This window comes from Panthera onca, chromosome A3 (assembly GCF_046562875.1).
Source record: "Panthera onca isolate mPanOnc1 chromosome A3, mPanOnc1 haplotype 2, whole genome shotgun sequence".
NCBI lineage: Eukaryota > Metazoa > Chordata > Mammalia > Carnivora > Felidae > Panthera > Panthera onca.
Genome location: NC_138341.1, coordinates 78,600,679 through 78,616,627, shown reverse-complemented (window position 1 = coordinate 78,616,627; position 15,949 = coordinate 78,600,679). Strand labels below are relative to the sequence as shown.

Below are 15,949 nucleotides of genomic sequence, written 5' to 3'. Positions count from 1 at the left end.
CTCTGCAGATTTCCAGAGTTCTCTCTCTGTACCTCTCTCCTCTCTGGTAATTTGTCTTATGAAATCTAGATTTCTTGGTCTTCCTGGACTTTTAGCTCTGTCTCCCAGACTCAGAAGTTTGCTGTGCTCCACCCAGGATCCTTCTCCCTACACCATGGCCCTGAAACTTTCTCAAAGCATTAAGCTGGGATAACAGCAGAGTTCACCTTGGATGTTCCCTGTATCTCAGGGGTCACTGGCCTTCATTGCTTGGTGCCCAGTATCTCTAAAAACCATTACTTCATATATTTTTGTCAGGTTTTCCATACCAGAGATTTTTCATGTCCTACTCTTGGTAAGTAAAAGAGGTCAAAATTACCAGTGACCAGAGTGTCTGACCTCACCATTTTCTTATCCAAAGCCTCAAGCTTATGAACCATCCCTGCCAGATATTGCCCTCCTGCCCTATGGTTGTAGGTTCCAGCTGGTTCCTGGACCAGTACATCCAGCCCAGGGAGCATGTGGGGGCTGCTAAACCCAGGAAGGTAGATTTTGTTTAATTCACATGAAGGTTTCACATGCAACGGTAGTCCATCTGGCCTCCTCCATCCTAACATTTCCCCCTCCAGATGGCTATGCTAACTCCTTCGGCCTTGCAGGCTCTGGGCAGCCAAACTTAGGGATTGGCTGTGCCTTCACATGAAGCACACCCTCCTTTGCCTCAATAACACTGTGTTGTGGGTAGCAACAGGAACAGATCAGACACTCCACATGTAGTCTCTGGGGCCAAAGCAAAGTTATAAAAGCTCCAGTGGGTATCCAACAGTGGCCAAATTTTGCTTTTTAACTAGAAATGGGACACCTGAAGCATCTTTGAAAATGTATGCTTGGAGTAATTTTAGTTTTCAGTTTTGTGTGTGTGTGTGTGTGTGTGTGTGTGTTCGACTGAAATAAAGGGATGAAAATCTATCCTTTATCAATTACTAAGGCCACTATCTCTTTTGTTTCCTTCAGGAATAATACCTAAAAATCTTCTGTTAATCCTCAAGACTAACTACCCCAAGCTTAAATACTCCCTACATTAGTCTGTGCTACCACAACAAAATACCATAGTCTGGGTGGCTTAAACAACATAAATTCATTTTCTCACAGTTCTGGAGCCTGAAAGTCAAAGATCAAGGTGCCCTCAGGATTAGTTTATGATGAAGCATCTCTTTCTGGCTTGTAGATGGCCATCTTCCTACTGTGCTTTTCCTCTGTGCATGCATGGAAAGAGAGAAGTCTCTGGCATCTCCTCCTCTTCTTAGAAGGACATCAGTCAGACTAGATTTGGGTCCTACCCTCATGATCTCATTTAAACTTAATTACCCCTCTTAAAGACCCTATCTCCTTATACAGCTACACTGGGGGTTAGGGTTTCAACACAAACTTTGGGGGAAACAATTCAGTCCACTGTACTCCCCCAAACCCTGAACAGAGAATCTTTGCCTGGCGTGGATGTTGACTTTAGCTCAGGTCCCCCTGCTTCATTTTCATTCTCTTGGGATGACAGAGGACTCTTTGGGTTGATACTGAGTATGCTGTCACTACAAATGAGCAGCCCCTCTGGATAAGCTTGGGGACCTGGAGAGCTGGCCCTGGCAAAACATTGCAGCTGTGCTGCCCCAGACCCATAGCTGGACACCCAGTCACAGTAAAAAGTCACTGTCACCTGGAATTTATCAGGTTACACAAGGTATGCTCTCCCATGCCTTTAACCTCTTCCTCCCTCTACACGTATCGCTTCCCCACTTTTCTTCAACTGAATCCCTGCCCAGCTGCTCTGGCCTCCTTGCCCTTCTTCCACATTGACACCTCTGTAATATAGGCAGGGTACCAGGAGGCAATACAGCCTGGCAAGGGTTCCCAAACTTTGCTGTGGTGATTAGGATCACCTGGGAAGCTTTCAAACCCCCCCCCCCCCCCACCACCTCAATGTCCAGATCACATACTTTATGGATTCAGTCAGAATGTACAGGGTGAAAGCCAGACATCAGTACGTTCCTGAGGAACTGGGTTTTGAATCCTAGTTTTACTGCTTCTAGCTGTGTAACCTTGGGCTAAATGGAGAAAATAGTAGCACCTATCTTATAAGATTGTAGGTAGGGTTAAATGAGTTAATACTGTGAAGACCCTAGAACAGTGCTTGCCACGTAAGGTATGTGTTGTAAGTGTTAACTACCATTGTTACCAAAAGTGTCTAAATGAAACCAGTTCCCTACAGAGGAAAATCCTTTACTAACTTAAGAGAATCAGTACACAAAGTCCCCAACTGTGAAAGGGAAAAGAGTGAGCTAACATTTACCAAATACCTGCTTGGTGCAAAGCATCCATTACTTTACCTAATCTTTACAATAATCCTTCAAGACCAATATTATAATTATTTAACAGAAGAATAAACTAAAGCTTAAATAGATTAATTTGGGTTAATTCCAAATGATGGAGTTGGGATTTTCCACCAGGACTTTCTTACTCCAAACTCAGGTTCCTCTGAATCCTCTTCTCAACTAAGCCACCACCTTTGGACTTTTGTGTTCGTCTCTGCATCACCCAATTTTAGCAACAATCCTGTTAAGTCAGTTCAGCCAGAATTCCCCACCCTTCACATATGATCAAATTCCTCATAGCCTACCACACCCAGGTGGTAGCTGGTCACCCTGGCCTGCCTTCAAGAAGAATCCTGTCAGGTAGGTTTGGCCAGAATTCCCCTTTACCCCTGATGTCTCCTCTTAGTAATTTTCCATCCATTAACCACCACTGCCCCCTCAACCCCTGTTCCTTGGCTACAAATCCCCACTTGTCCATGTTGTATTCATCACTAAGCCCAGCTCTATACTGGTAACTGCAAGTTACCACTTTCCTGTCCAGCTGGTGTTTTTTTTGACAATCTCACTAACACACGCACATTCACATACGCTCACATACACATACACACAAACCACAGCACAACTCTGGAAGCAATCCTCAGGAAACAGTCCTTCATCCCCAACTAGTAACAGTTATGACTCTTACACTATAAACATAAACAGCACCCACCACTGTCTAGTGTGGCCACGTCAGACTTGGGTGGCTCAGCAACCAGCCTCTGGATCTGAGTCAGAATGCTGCATGCTTCTTCCATCTCCTTCCAGATGAGAAACACGTCCTCTCTGACCCCAGCTCCTGGGAAGGGAAACACAGAGTGAATGAGTGGCTATGGCAGGCCCAAGAACCCTCTAGTAATCCTAGAGGCCTGGCATACCCCAGTCAAGTATCTAGAACATTTCTGAACATCAAATTCCACCGTCTCCCCTAGTGTGAGAATCAGAACTGAAATCCCTAAGGAAGTGCTGTCAGCTAAGGAAACATAAATGCAGACTTTGGGATGCAGTAAATCTTTGTAAATATCTGTACCAGCCAGAATATTTTAAGATGAATTACTGATAATACTCAAATAAGGTAAAGAATAAAAATATTCTTTAGGTCAAGGTGAGGAAGGGAAATTCAATGGTTTAGGAAAGTAATACTTCCTAACCTTTCTTGATTAAGCTGAGATTTCCTGCTTCTTTGAAAACCACCTTCACAGTCTTTATTTTCCCCTAATGTAAGAGTGATTCTTTGACCTCCTTTTCTGAATCTCTGCTGTCTCAATTAAGGGTTAGGTTTGGCCATATGACATATTTTTTCAAAATGATTTGGCTTCTAAATATAGATACTAATATCATTCTCACAATCAATTAATCAATAAAAGTTTATCCCGTAGGTAACAGGTCCAAAGCTGGGATAGAGGCTCTGCCTTCACCAAGATCTAGGCCCTCACAGATTAGTCATTTCCATACATTAGGTAGGGTGTAGGAGTGGGAGGGAAATGGATATGACCACAGAAGTGCAATATAAGGGATCTGACATCATCAGATCTGTGGTGGTATCTTGACAACATCAATATCAATGTGATGGTTGTGGTAATGTCCTATAGTTTTGCAAGGTGTTACCATAAGTGGAAACTGGATAGAGAGGACCTGGCTATCTCTATTATTTCTTACAACTGTGTATAAACCTATGATTATCTCCACACACCTCCTGACTAGAGCCTGCTATGCACACAAGGCCAGTAGTGACTCCAAGAGGCCATGAGAGAACCACCCATTTTCCATGACATCCACGGGCCCAGCCACTGCCTTGGTACTACCCAAGCCATTGCAGGATTACCAGGGAGTTGCTGTTCTGGGGTTGTTCCCAATTCGGCTGTACAGACAACTATTTAACAGCTATGTTTTCTAGTTTTAAAAATTCCACTCCAATAAAAACCTTAAAAACAACAACAACCAACTCAATTTCAGATAGTATACAGTCAGCTCAGAGAACACTGACTCTGTTATCATTAAAGTAAGCTACATCCAAATTCTCTAATGATAAATACCTCTGAGGGTACCTGCATTGTGCTCAGTATTGTACTCAGGCATTTCTAAACATTGTCTCTTTCTCTTTACCCCAACTCTGCAGGCAAATTCTATTCTTGTCCTCCTTCTACAGTATATATAAACTGAGACAGAATGAACTGTCCAAGGTCACACTGTCAACAAGCGGCAGAGCAGGGAAGGAGTCAAACCCAAGTTGGTGTGACTATACCAATTCAGCCACCCTGAATAGTTGCCCTAGAAAAGGATTGGATGGTTATAGAGGGTCCCTGCAGCCCTCTCCCCGAGCTGCTATTAAGATTCCAAGTCTGTCTACCTAATAGTCCACAGACGCCTGAGATCCCATAACCACGGAGAATGACAGACCACCATCAGGTCTAGGGGCTGCCCCCACCCAGGGTGAAAGGATGGACCTTAAGCTACCAGGATAGACCAGAGTCAATGTTTCTGACTTTTAAAATGTCGTCAGGAAGGGCAGGGCAGAAGTGAAGGGATACCAGGGATCTGGCCCTCCCGAAGTGAGAGAGTATTAAAAGCTATATTCATAAAGAAGCAAGTGACAAGCCCTGACAGAGATGGATAGCCACCATGCCTCTGCAGCCATCAACAGCCCAAGGAATGACACGTGATATACACCCAGCTCCATGGTAGAACTCCAAAAATATCGTAAACTGCTGCCAAATGCAAACCTTAAGCCCATAGCACTTTCTGACTGTTGTAAAAGCAAAACTGGCTTCCGGTTGCTTGCTGCAGCACAGAGGGGTTAAACAGCAGAATCCTCCAAGAAGTTCAAATGAGTCAAGGCTTTCCATTTTCCCCAGATTTGCCAATAATGTCTTAAGAGGTAGTGGATCACGGGTCAGCAACAAAGGAAAAATTCAAAGAAACGGAGGTGGCTCTTGATGACGCAGGAACAGGACATGTGTTTAAGGGGCAACAACTGACAGCATGCTCCCAGTGCAGGCAGTAACGAGATGATCACTACACGGGTTTAGTCATTATAATTAGGCAGTTACAGATTCCTATACTGGTGATCAGAAAACAAAATAAAACTGTCCATTTAACCAGATTTGCTTTGAAAACAAAACAAGAAAAGCTGCAGGGCAATACAAAGTAGACCTTAGAATGTAGAGGTTTTATTTCATTATTCCACAGGCAGTGAGGAAGGGCTGCCATTTTTATGAGGGTCACTTCTAAGGGATGTAGCTGGGACATCAGACAGCTGCAGCCAAGGCACAGCTTCTTAAAACAGAAGAGGGTGGAAGACAAGGCACAGGAAATCCCAGTATTCAGAGAGCTCTGTGAATTTGAGATGCCACAGAGGCGACAAAACCACGATGAAGCTGTACGGATTTTGATCATCAAGGTATAAGCTAGCCACGGTCTGCTGTGCACAGAAGCAGGATATGGTTTCTCATAGAGACATCCAGACGACCTACAAAATCTTCCAACCCAAGTGTCCCCTCTCGTGCACCAACCCCTGATATCTCCCATGTGTCGTGAGGTAGCAATTTGAAGGCTCACAAAATTCTGACACCAGCTGGGAGAGATGTCACATTAAGCTGCTGTTTTTCATGAGGACCTGGTATTGATTTCTCAGACTGGCCGGTTTAACAAATGAAATGAGACCCAGATTAGATATGTTTTGATATGTCAGGGGAACACCACCTCCCTGTCAAATCTTCCATGTCTCACCTACAGAAGTCCAATTCCTTAATTATTCATTTGGCAAATATTTGTCAAGCACTTATCTAATGTGGTGGATGAGCACTGCCAGTGCTGAGGGCCCTGCTCCCTGCATTGCAATCAGGTCCAGGGTTCAAGGCCCCCATAACACTCCCTCTAACACTCTGCCACCTGGTCAGGGCACTGTCCTCCAGCCCCCCAGGGCCCCCGGATGCCACTATCTTCACCACCAGGAAACTCACAGCCCTCCACTCCACCCACCCCACCCTTCATTCAAGGCACTGTTCAGCCTCCACCATCAAGCTTGGTCCATCCATCCCAGCAAACAGTGATCTGCCTCCTGCTCCTTCTCAACCCTGTGGAAGGAATCAGCCACACCACTGTTCTCACTCCTTTTGCTGCCAGGGCACACTCTCAGCACCACCACCACCACTACCACCCCCATTAGATAGGCTGACAGTATATGCAATTCCTGGCCACCTGTCCCCCCAACCTCCAAATCCAAAGAGCACAAAGAAGCATCAGCCAGTGATGGTGAACTAGAATATGCATAGCCTTGAATAGTCTAATTTAAGTCAATCCTTCACAAACATGATGCCTTATTTTTGGTACACAGCTGCTTATAACACAGCTCACCACCCAGCAGCATGTCCCCCGTCATCCTGCTACCCAGACGTGTGGTCTACAGCTCTCCTATGGTGTTAGCACACAGGCTTGGATTACTGTTTATGCTTGTGCAGGCTGACTTTGCTCACTAAACATCTTGAGCATCGGGACAATATCTTTTCTTTCATTGTATCCTCCATATCACTTAGCACAGAAGCTAGTGTTTTCAGCAAGAATTCTTATCCTTCTTTGTTTTTATTTTCCTTATTAAAAAGAAACAATGACTGAGCACCTAATATGGTCTTTCCTCGGGGAATTGCCCTGCCTCATGACTGAGAGGCCCAATATTGAAGAAACTCTCGAGAGTGGTATGTAACAGACTCATATCCTTAGAGCATACAGCTATGCTCTAGGTATTCTAGACATTAGCAATGACTTGCCCTCAAGCAGTAAGTCCCTTCCTTTCAGATGCTCCTGCCACAGCTACACAAGGCTCCCCCCATTATCTGAAATACTAGCAATCCAAGGGCAGGAGAGGAAAGGTGATTCCAAAAGCAGCCAGGGATGGCACTGGCCCCAGGACAGTTTAATGTAGGGAGAGGGCAATCCAGAAAGTAAAACCACCCTCAGCAACCTTGAATCCCAGACCACCCCCTAGTCCCAGTGCAGGCTCACCTGTCTGTGGCTCTTCTCCACTGCCCAGGACTCCTGGGTGAAGAACTGACCCAGATGAAAGGAGATTGCTGTGTGCCTGAGCCCTAAACTTCTATTTAGCTGTGAGGATCTGAAAGAGCTGAACAGAACTATCAAAAGGCAGTATTTTCAGAAAAAGCAGCACATGCTTCTATTTACAGAAGGCAATACAACATTTTTTTAAATATAATAAACCAAGAGGTGACTAAAATGTCCAGAAAAATAAAATTATAATATGGGATAATATAGGTGTGATGAAAGGGGGCAATTACATCCATAAAGATATTGCAAGTGGTGAAATCAGTAGTGTCTGTTGCAATGGAAAATCCCCAGTTATTCCTGTTAAATTATATATTAAGATGTTTTGGTGTTGAGAAGTCATTGAACACCTTGTGGCTTGATCCGGCCCCATCCCCCCAACCACTGAGGTGCGTGTGCAGCTGTACTCAGTCGCCCTATGGAAATTAGCCACTAATTAATTTAAAGAAAATAGAGGCATTTCACCATCTGGATAAACATCTAGCATTTCCCTGGAGCAATGAATGTATATGCTTCACAAGGGCCATGATGTCTTAAAAGTAATTTCAAATACCAAGTATGGGCAACTTTTAATAAGTGGGTGTGATACTATCTCCTGGGGCCTCTCTCTTCTAAGTGGAACATCGCAAAATGCAAATGTGTTGCAGTCTAATCGTCCAATATTCACATAGCAAACCTGAATATAAGCCATCACTATTCACCGCAGGGTAAAGAACAAGTGCTCCACCAAACTCAGCAAGAAGCATGACCCCAGGCTCTGGGTGCTACCCGGCAAGCAGGTGATGAAGACACGGGCACAGGGAAAGAGAAGCAATATCCAAAGAAAAAATGCCCACAAATAAAGTTTAGCTGAGTAAATCTATTCTTTTTAGAACAGGCAATACCCTCTAAAAGGCACCAAATCAAAAGGTGTTTTAATGAAATGGTCAATTCAGGGGAACTTTATGGGTTTCCTTCAGAGAAAATTTGTTAAAATTGTTGTTTTTCAGCTTTTCCATCACAAAAAGACCTGGCCTTCTTTTGGTTCTAAGGGCCCCACAGTGCACAAAATGAACACAAGATGGTCACAGAGCTGCTCCCTGATATCTGTCAACCAACTCTGAATCAACAGAGAAACAGTAAGGCTAGGGCTTGTCTTGGGGATCAACCCCACACTAGCATCTACTCAGCCTCCTGTCCTCAACAAAAGCCCATTTTTGTGAAAATTGATCACGTGGGTTACTGAGGACTGGGTCTCATTCACAAGTTTTGGCGCATTAATGATTTTCTTTAAACTCATAAGACACTGACCTAAGACCCAGGAAGACAATTATTTTAAAATATCTTCTTCTCAATAGGACATCCTCTTAGAGCAATCATCATTCACCCATTTATTCAACAAAACTCAATCAATATCTATTATATTTGGGCACTGGAAATACAGGATGAACAGAAACAGTCCAAGCTTTTAAGAGACTCTCACTCCAGTGTGATCTTCCCAAAGTGTGGTCCTCAGAACCCGTGTCAGAACCCCCCCATCTGCTTTTTCAAAGTGCAAACTCCTAGGCCACACCCCAGACTCATTCTCCAGGAAACTGTACTCTTAAAAGCATCCCAATCAAAACAACCATGAGATACCACCTTACACCTGTCAGAATGGCTAACATTAACAACTCAGGTAACAACAGATGTTGGCAAGGATGTGGAGAAAGAGGATCTCTTTTGCACTGTTGGTGGGAATGCAAGCTGGTGCAGCCACTCTGGAAAACTGGATGGAGGTTCCTCAAAAAACTAAAAATAGAATACCCTATGACCCAGAAGTTGCACTACTAGGTATTTATCCACGGGATACAGGTGTGCTGTTTTGAAGGGACACATGCACTCCCATATTTATAGCAGCACTATCAACAATAGCCAAAGTATGGAAAGAGCTCAAATGTCCATTGGTGGATGAATGGATAAAGAAGATGTGGTATATATATATAATGGAGTATTACTTAGCAATCAAAAAGAATGAAATCTTGCCATTTGCAACTATGTGGATGGAACTGGAGGGTATTATGCTAAGTGAAATTAGTCAGTCAGAGGAAGACAAAAACCATATGACTTCACTCATATGAGGACTTTAAGAGACAAAACAGATGAACATAAGGGAAGGGAAACAAAAATAATATAAAAACAGGGAGGGGGACAAAACAGAAGAGACTTATAAATATGGAGAACAAACTGAGGGTTACGGGAGGGGTTGTGGGAGGAGGGATGGGATGAATGGGTAAGGGGCATTAAGGAATCTACTCCTGAAATCATTGTTGCACTATATGCTAACTGATTTGAATGTAAATTTAAAAAAATAAAAAATAAAATTAAAAAACAAAAAAGCATCCCAGTGATTCTTTTGCAACAAAACCTTGCAAACCTTTAGTCTGATAGGCAAGGCAGGCATGTAAACAAGTTATTTCTATACAAAATAGTCTTGGAGAAAAAAAGTTGAGTGATTTCCGGAACAATATTCTAATACCCTGATGCCTCAATTTCTGCCCTAAAGAAGTGCTCCTCAAAGGAATCAGAGTTCTTTTTCTCTTTCAAAGTACTGGAGAGTCCCTGACATACCATCTTCTCTATATACCTATCCCAGGCCATGAACCTCACTGATATGGTTCAAAACATTCCACTATTTCTAATAGCGTCATCTCTTTAAGATTACATGTCTTTTATAAAGCCTGCTTCCTGCTGATGCATAAAGGAGGAGAAAGTGGGAAAAACTAAAATTTACTATGTGCCTACTATGTGCCAGCCCTTGTGTTGGGCACTTAAACCTATTGCCTTATTTACTCTCACAATGATCCTATAAGTAGGGATCATTACCCCCATTTCACAGATGAGCCAACGGTGGCTCAGAGAAATTAAGAAACTTACCCAAGGCCACACAACTAGTAAGTAGTGCAGTCAGGATTCTATTCAGGTCTGTCTCCAAAGTTCCCCATTCTCTTTCCACACTAGAATATCGTCCTTGTGTATCTTCGTAAACACTAGATCTAAAAGCAAATCTCATCTGTGATGTACTGGTTGTTTTTAGTTTCCTTCAAGGGGCTTATAGACTCATCTCTTCCTGGGATGGAACACACCCAGTCTGTAATTGTGATATGTAGGTGATGATGGTTGCTGAGCTACATCTCCAAGGCCAGGGCCTAATGCGACATTCTGATGAGCAACAGCACACACTTGGTGGCTTAGCTGTAATCTGCCTGCGCTGGGATTGGCAGTCACTCACAGGACAGCCTCATGGGGTTCTTAACTCCCAGAGCTCTCAAGTGTTAGACTTCTGTTATCTGCATGTTTGTCTCCCTTATCCAACTGTGACTTCTTTGAAGACATTTATCATTTCTATAACCAGCCCCCCTGGTACATCCCTGACAGCTGAAAGACACTTCCAAATAGACTGTTCCAGAGCATAAACTTGCTGAGGAGAGGGACTTCCTTTTTCATCATTGTATCCCCAGAGCTCAGCACAGTGCTTGACTTTCAAAAGCAAATGTGGAGAATCTCTCACCCTCAAATCAAGGTGAGTATATTCAAAGGTAATCAGAAATCAACACCAGCTCTTTTACCTAGTGATTCAATTTAATTTTTAAGAGATTCTTGAGGGATTTCTCTATGCCATATGTTTTGTTAGGTGATGCAAGATGTCTGGACCCACTCAATTATTTCAGTGGGATCCTAAAAGATTGATTATGTTGGTGACCAAAGAAATGCGCTAAGCCCACCACTGCCCAGTGAGAAAGGGCTGTGGTGAGCAATGGAGGCATCCTGGTGACAGGCTATACTACAGCCAGGAGCCAAGAATAACAAGGAACCCAGGATGTAAACCCACTGCGGGGGAAGGAATACAGGAGTTCCCTGCCCTGAAAGAGTCTTAGTCTCTGGTTAAGAAAACCAGACCTTCACACATACCAAGATGTAGGGAAGAAGTGGGTGGAGGTGGAGGTGGGAAATTCTGAAATCCTAAACTGGGATCCTGGAGTCATGGAGGGAAGGAGCAACTTATAACTCATCAAGCAGAATGGGGTGCCTGGATGTCTCAGTCAGTTAAGTGTCCAACTTTGGCTCAGGTCATGATCTTGCAGCTCACAAGTTCGAGCCCTGCGTCAGGCTCTGGGCTTCAGATTCTGTGTCTCCCTCTCTCTCCGCCCCTTCTCTGCTCATGCTCGCTCAGCCTCTCTCTCTCTCTCTCTCTCTCTCTCTCTGTCTGTCAAAAATAAATAAAAATATTTAAATCATCAAGCAGAGGCATAATTGATACTCTAAGAGTTTGGGGTTCCCTAAATAGGAACCTTGTCCTTTATTCCTTTGGAATCTCCTCCTCAGCCCTACTGAGCCTCTAAAAACAAAAAAAGGTGTTGAACAAATGCTTGTTAACTAACCAGAACAACTGTCTCACAGAAATTCAAGGCAAACCATTTATTGGGAGGAGCAGGACTTGGGAGATAATTAAAGTCTCTCAGCCTTGAAAGCTGTAATGTGGCAACAATTTTGGAAGTGCAGCTGCTCTAGCTCCATGGGTTGAATTAAACTGAGTTCTAGGAAGAAGGAAGAAGACCTCAGGGAGCCTCCTGCTGTCAGTGAGTTACAATCAGTGCTTCTAAATTAAATCAGAGATTAGAAACAAAGAGGCAATGCCAAACCCGAGTGATGGGCCAGTAAACTTTACATACCTAATTAAAGATCGGAAGTGCCTTCCAAGAACACAACTTGGTTATTTTTTCTCCGCAAGCCTAACAGCCTGAATATATCTTAAAGTAAATAAAAGTTTGGTTTCATGATATTTAGTTTTAATTCACGCATTTATCTCCACCACCACAACAAAAAAAGTGCAGTTTCCAAAGGCAGAATCAGACAAATTTTTACAGCTACACCATTTTTGGACTTCAGAATAAAACTGGCTGATCTGAGTAGCTTTTCTAACACCATTTTGCCAGGAGTACTAAACATAAAAATATTCTCAGAAAAACAGTGCCCTTTTCTATTACTGGATATCCCTTTTTACTAATTCATTGAGAAATCTTTCTCTTGGGGGCAGGAGCCAACATGGTGGTGAGCTCTATGAACGCTGTTTGTAGTTTCATTCAATTAGGGGTGGCCAGCGTGCAAATGCTGAGGGCCTGGGGCAGTAATGCTCAGTGGTAAGGATGATGATGGATCCACTAGGGATGCCTGACATGGATGCAGGTGTAAGTGAAAGGTCCTGGGCTGCCCAAACCTGACCTCCAAGAACCATGACAGGGTCCTGAGCCGGTAGCCCTTTTGGTTATAGATATGAAACCAGACTTAAGGTATAACTGTGCCCCAACTGTCTGCACTTTGCCTCCTCCTTCCTCTTCCTCCTCCACTTCCCCACCCTCCCCTCTACTTCCCCCTCAGGTATAAAGTGTGATGCTCTGGCTTGAAGTAGGAACTCAGAGCTCTGATCATGGATGTCAGCCTGGGTGCTCATTCTACCATTGGACTGCCTTGAATTTCCAATTCTGAAGAGCCTGGTGGACCATCTAAAATAAATGCACTGTCTGCTTCACCAATCAGTCCAGATCCCATGATAGCTACATCAATGCCAAAATTGTTTTCTTTGTTCTGTTTTTTGTTTGTTTGTTTGGTTGGGTTTTTTTTTGCCAGATGCCAGACCCTTAAGTGAAAATTTTTGCTCTAACATGATTTTACTACTCATATTTACTATTTCAGTTTAGTTAAATTTTTTGAGGATAAAATAAGAAGTGAGAACCAATATAGAAGATGAGGTTTGCTACAAACCCAAGAGATCATCAGAAGCCTTTTTCCCTCCTATAAGGGAGTCCCCAAACCACCAAAATAGACCCCTCACTCTAGGCCCACAAGACTTTCACAACCTAAGGAGTAGCCAGCTCCCCACATTATTAGGATTGTACCCCTTAAAGATACAGTCCCTGGAAAGCTCTAGCACCTAAAGTTCCATCCCCAAAGAGCAATAACCCAGACCCCATCCTGAACAACCTGTCCCTACATGAAAACTTCTGAGAGCTGAAAACTACCACATCCAATTTACAATTATTCTTGCACTATTCAAGCTCCTCCCTGAGCCTGGTCTGACAATAGAAAAGTAGGAGAAGGTCATGCCCAGCAAAGGCCTCAGTATAATCCTACCTTCTACTTATAGTGGAAGAATGGGTGCTCCTGAAGGAGCCCACCACTAGTATCAACCTTGGAAATGGACCTTCCTTCTATCGGGACATAGCTGAACAGTATTCATTTCCTGGATCTAAATTCCAATTCTCATCCATCATTATGAATGAAAATAAACTGGTTAGTATCATTCTTTTTGTTTCAGTATTTATTTTGAGAGAGAGAGAGAGAGAGAGAGAGAGCGAGCGCATGAGCATGCACATACATGCACACTCACACACTCACAACTAGGGGAGGGGCAGAGAAAGAGGGAGAGAGAGAATCCCAAGCAGGTTCTGCATTGTCAGCCCAGAGTTTAATGCAGGGCTCAATCTCATGAACCATGAGATCATGACCTGAGCTGAAATCAAGAGTCAGATGCTTAACCGACTGAGCCACCAAGGCACCCCAGTATCATGACTATTCTAAAAATATTCTTCATGACAGAGGCTTTTGTATCTTGTCAGATTGTATTACTTTCTTTAACCAATGTCTACAATAAAACCCCACCTGGAATCCCAAAAGGAAACATTAATTGAATGCTAATTTTGTAATAAACATTTCCAGGTGTGCTATATGCTTTAATTTTCCCAACAACCATATGTGGTAAATGTTGTTATTCCCATTTTTACAACTGTGGGAACATAGTTTAGAAAAGTTAGGTAACTTGCTAAGGTCACATAAGTAGGTAGTGGCAAAACTAGGGTTTGAAATCAGGTCTGATTATAAAGTTGATTCACTTTCCAGCAAACACTGTTTTCCAGAGCCAAAAAAGAATCACACAAGACCAAAAATTTTTGATAGCTTACATTACTGTTCAGCAAAAATACTTACCTCTCCATCCTACTAATGTTAGACTCCATCATGTGATTAGCTTTGGCCAATGAAATGTTAGTGGATGTGACATAAGCAGAGGCCTTCAATATGGCTGCATGGTTTGGCATGGCTCATGCTATTCACCACAATAAGAATATATTCTGGAAAGCACTAGTTAAAAAAGGGCAAGTCCATCTTAGATTAATCAAACTGAAGTTGACTTATAGACCTGTGATCAAGAAACAATGGCTGAAATCTTTCTAAATTTGGTGAAAACTATAAACCAACAGATCTAAGAAGCCCAACAAACCTCAAGTACAAGATACATGTCTGGAGGACTGGAAGGGAGATTCTGTGGCATGTTTTACACTTAAAAAGAAATGCTAAGCGGCTTCAGGAGGCAAAAAGAGAAATAAAGGAGCAGCCAGGGAGGATATGTCTTTTCTCAACCTACAGAGGGTCAGTAGCACTAAAAATCACACCTAATGGGGGCATGTGGGTGGCCCAGTTGGTTAGGCATCTGACTCTTGATCTCAGTTCAGGTCTTGATCTCAGAGTCTTAATCTCAGGGTCATGAGTTTAAGCCCTGCATTGGGATCTGCATTGGGCATGGAGCCTACTTAAGATTAAAAAAAAAAAAATCACACCTGATGAAGAGTGTGAGTGAAGGGTAGTAGATGGGAATTATGAGAGGAGCTGAATTTTCATCCAGACCAATGTGGGGAAAACCAGACACAGTGCAGGCAGTCAGAGAATTCTAGAGGGCAAAGGGAACAAAAGGATATGATTCCTCCCCTAAAAGTTGTCCCATAAAAGAAATCCAGGGGGAAGGTCTCTAGAGAGCAGCTGGCCACAGAATCAGAGTTAAAGGCAACTTTCTGTTAATTCCTGAGGTGGGCAGACACCCCATCTGCACAAGTGCTCAGGGGGACTGATGCAGTAGGTGCCATGAACTTTAGTCCCTTTTCTGTCCTCTCTCTAAATGTTCTTGACAGTCAAAGGAGATTGACCTTAAACTCTTGGGAGGTAATATAGGAACAACTTAAAGCATCATGTGCTATTTAATGTGCCACCCTAAGCAGCCTCTGTCAAAACAATGGAAAAGCTTTACATCACCTGAAAAGAACAGTCCTAGAAAAATAAACAGGAAAAACCTCAATGCGGAGGGAAATTCTTCCAAGGAACTAATGTACATATGATAATCCAAAGCAAGCACGTGATACATAAATGACTATATATGATATTTCAACTGTTGTCTTTGCAGTGAAACAAAGAAGAAGAAACAAGACCAAATTGCTCTCAGTCTGCAACTAGTTTTTACTTTCTTAGGGGAAGAGGCTGATGTAAGAAATCACCCCAAAATATAAGGCCTAAAACTTGGTAATATTTCATATATAAGTAACTTATTCATATATAAGATACTATTACAATTTACTTATCAAACACATTAGGAGAAATGCAGATTCCTACAAATGTCGACTTACCAACAAATATCAAATGTCAAAATTAAATGAAATCAGATTTTG

General features: G+C 42.9%; 1 protein-coding gene across 8 annotated transcripts in view; it reads right to left on the bottom strand.

The window, feature by feature from the left end:
• Positions 1 to 15,949, bottom strand: part of VWA3B (von Willebrand factor A domain containing 3B) — a 204,978-nt gene that overhangs the window by 130,267 nt on the left and 58,762 nt on the right. For all 8 annotated transcript variants that reach the window (XM_060608050.3, XM_081795290.1, XM_060608041.3 and 5 more), the window contains one exon: positions 3,055 to 3,180. In XM_060608050.3, the coding sequence (XP_060464033.3) occupies positions 3,055 to 3,180 (126 nt within the window). The remainder of the gene's footprint in view (positions 1 to 3,054; positions 3,181 to 15,949) is intronic.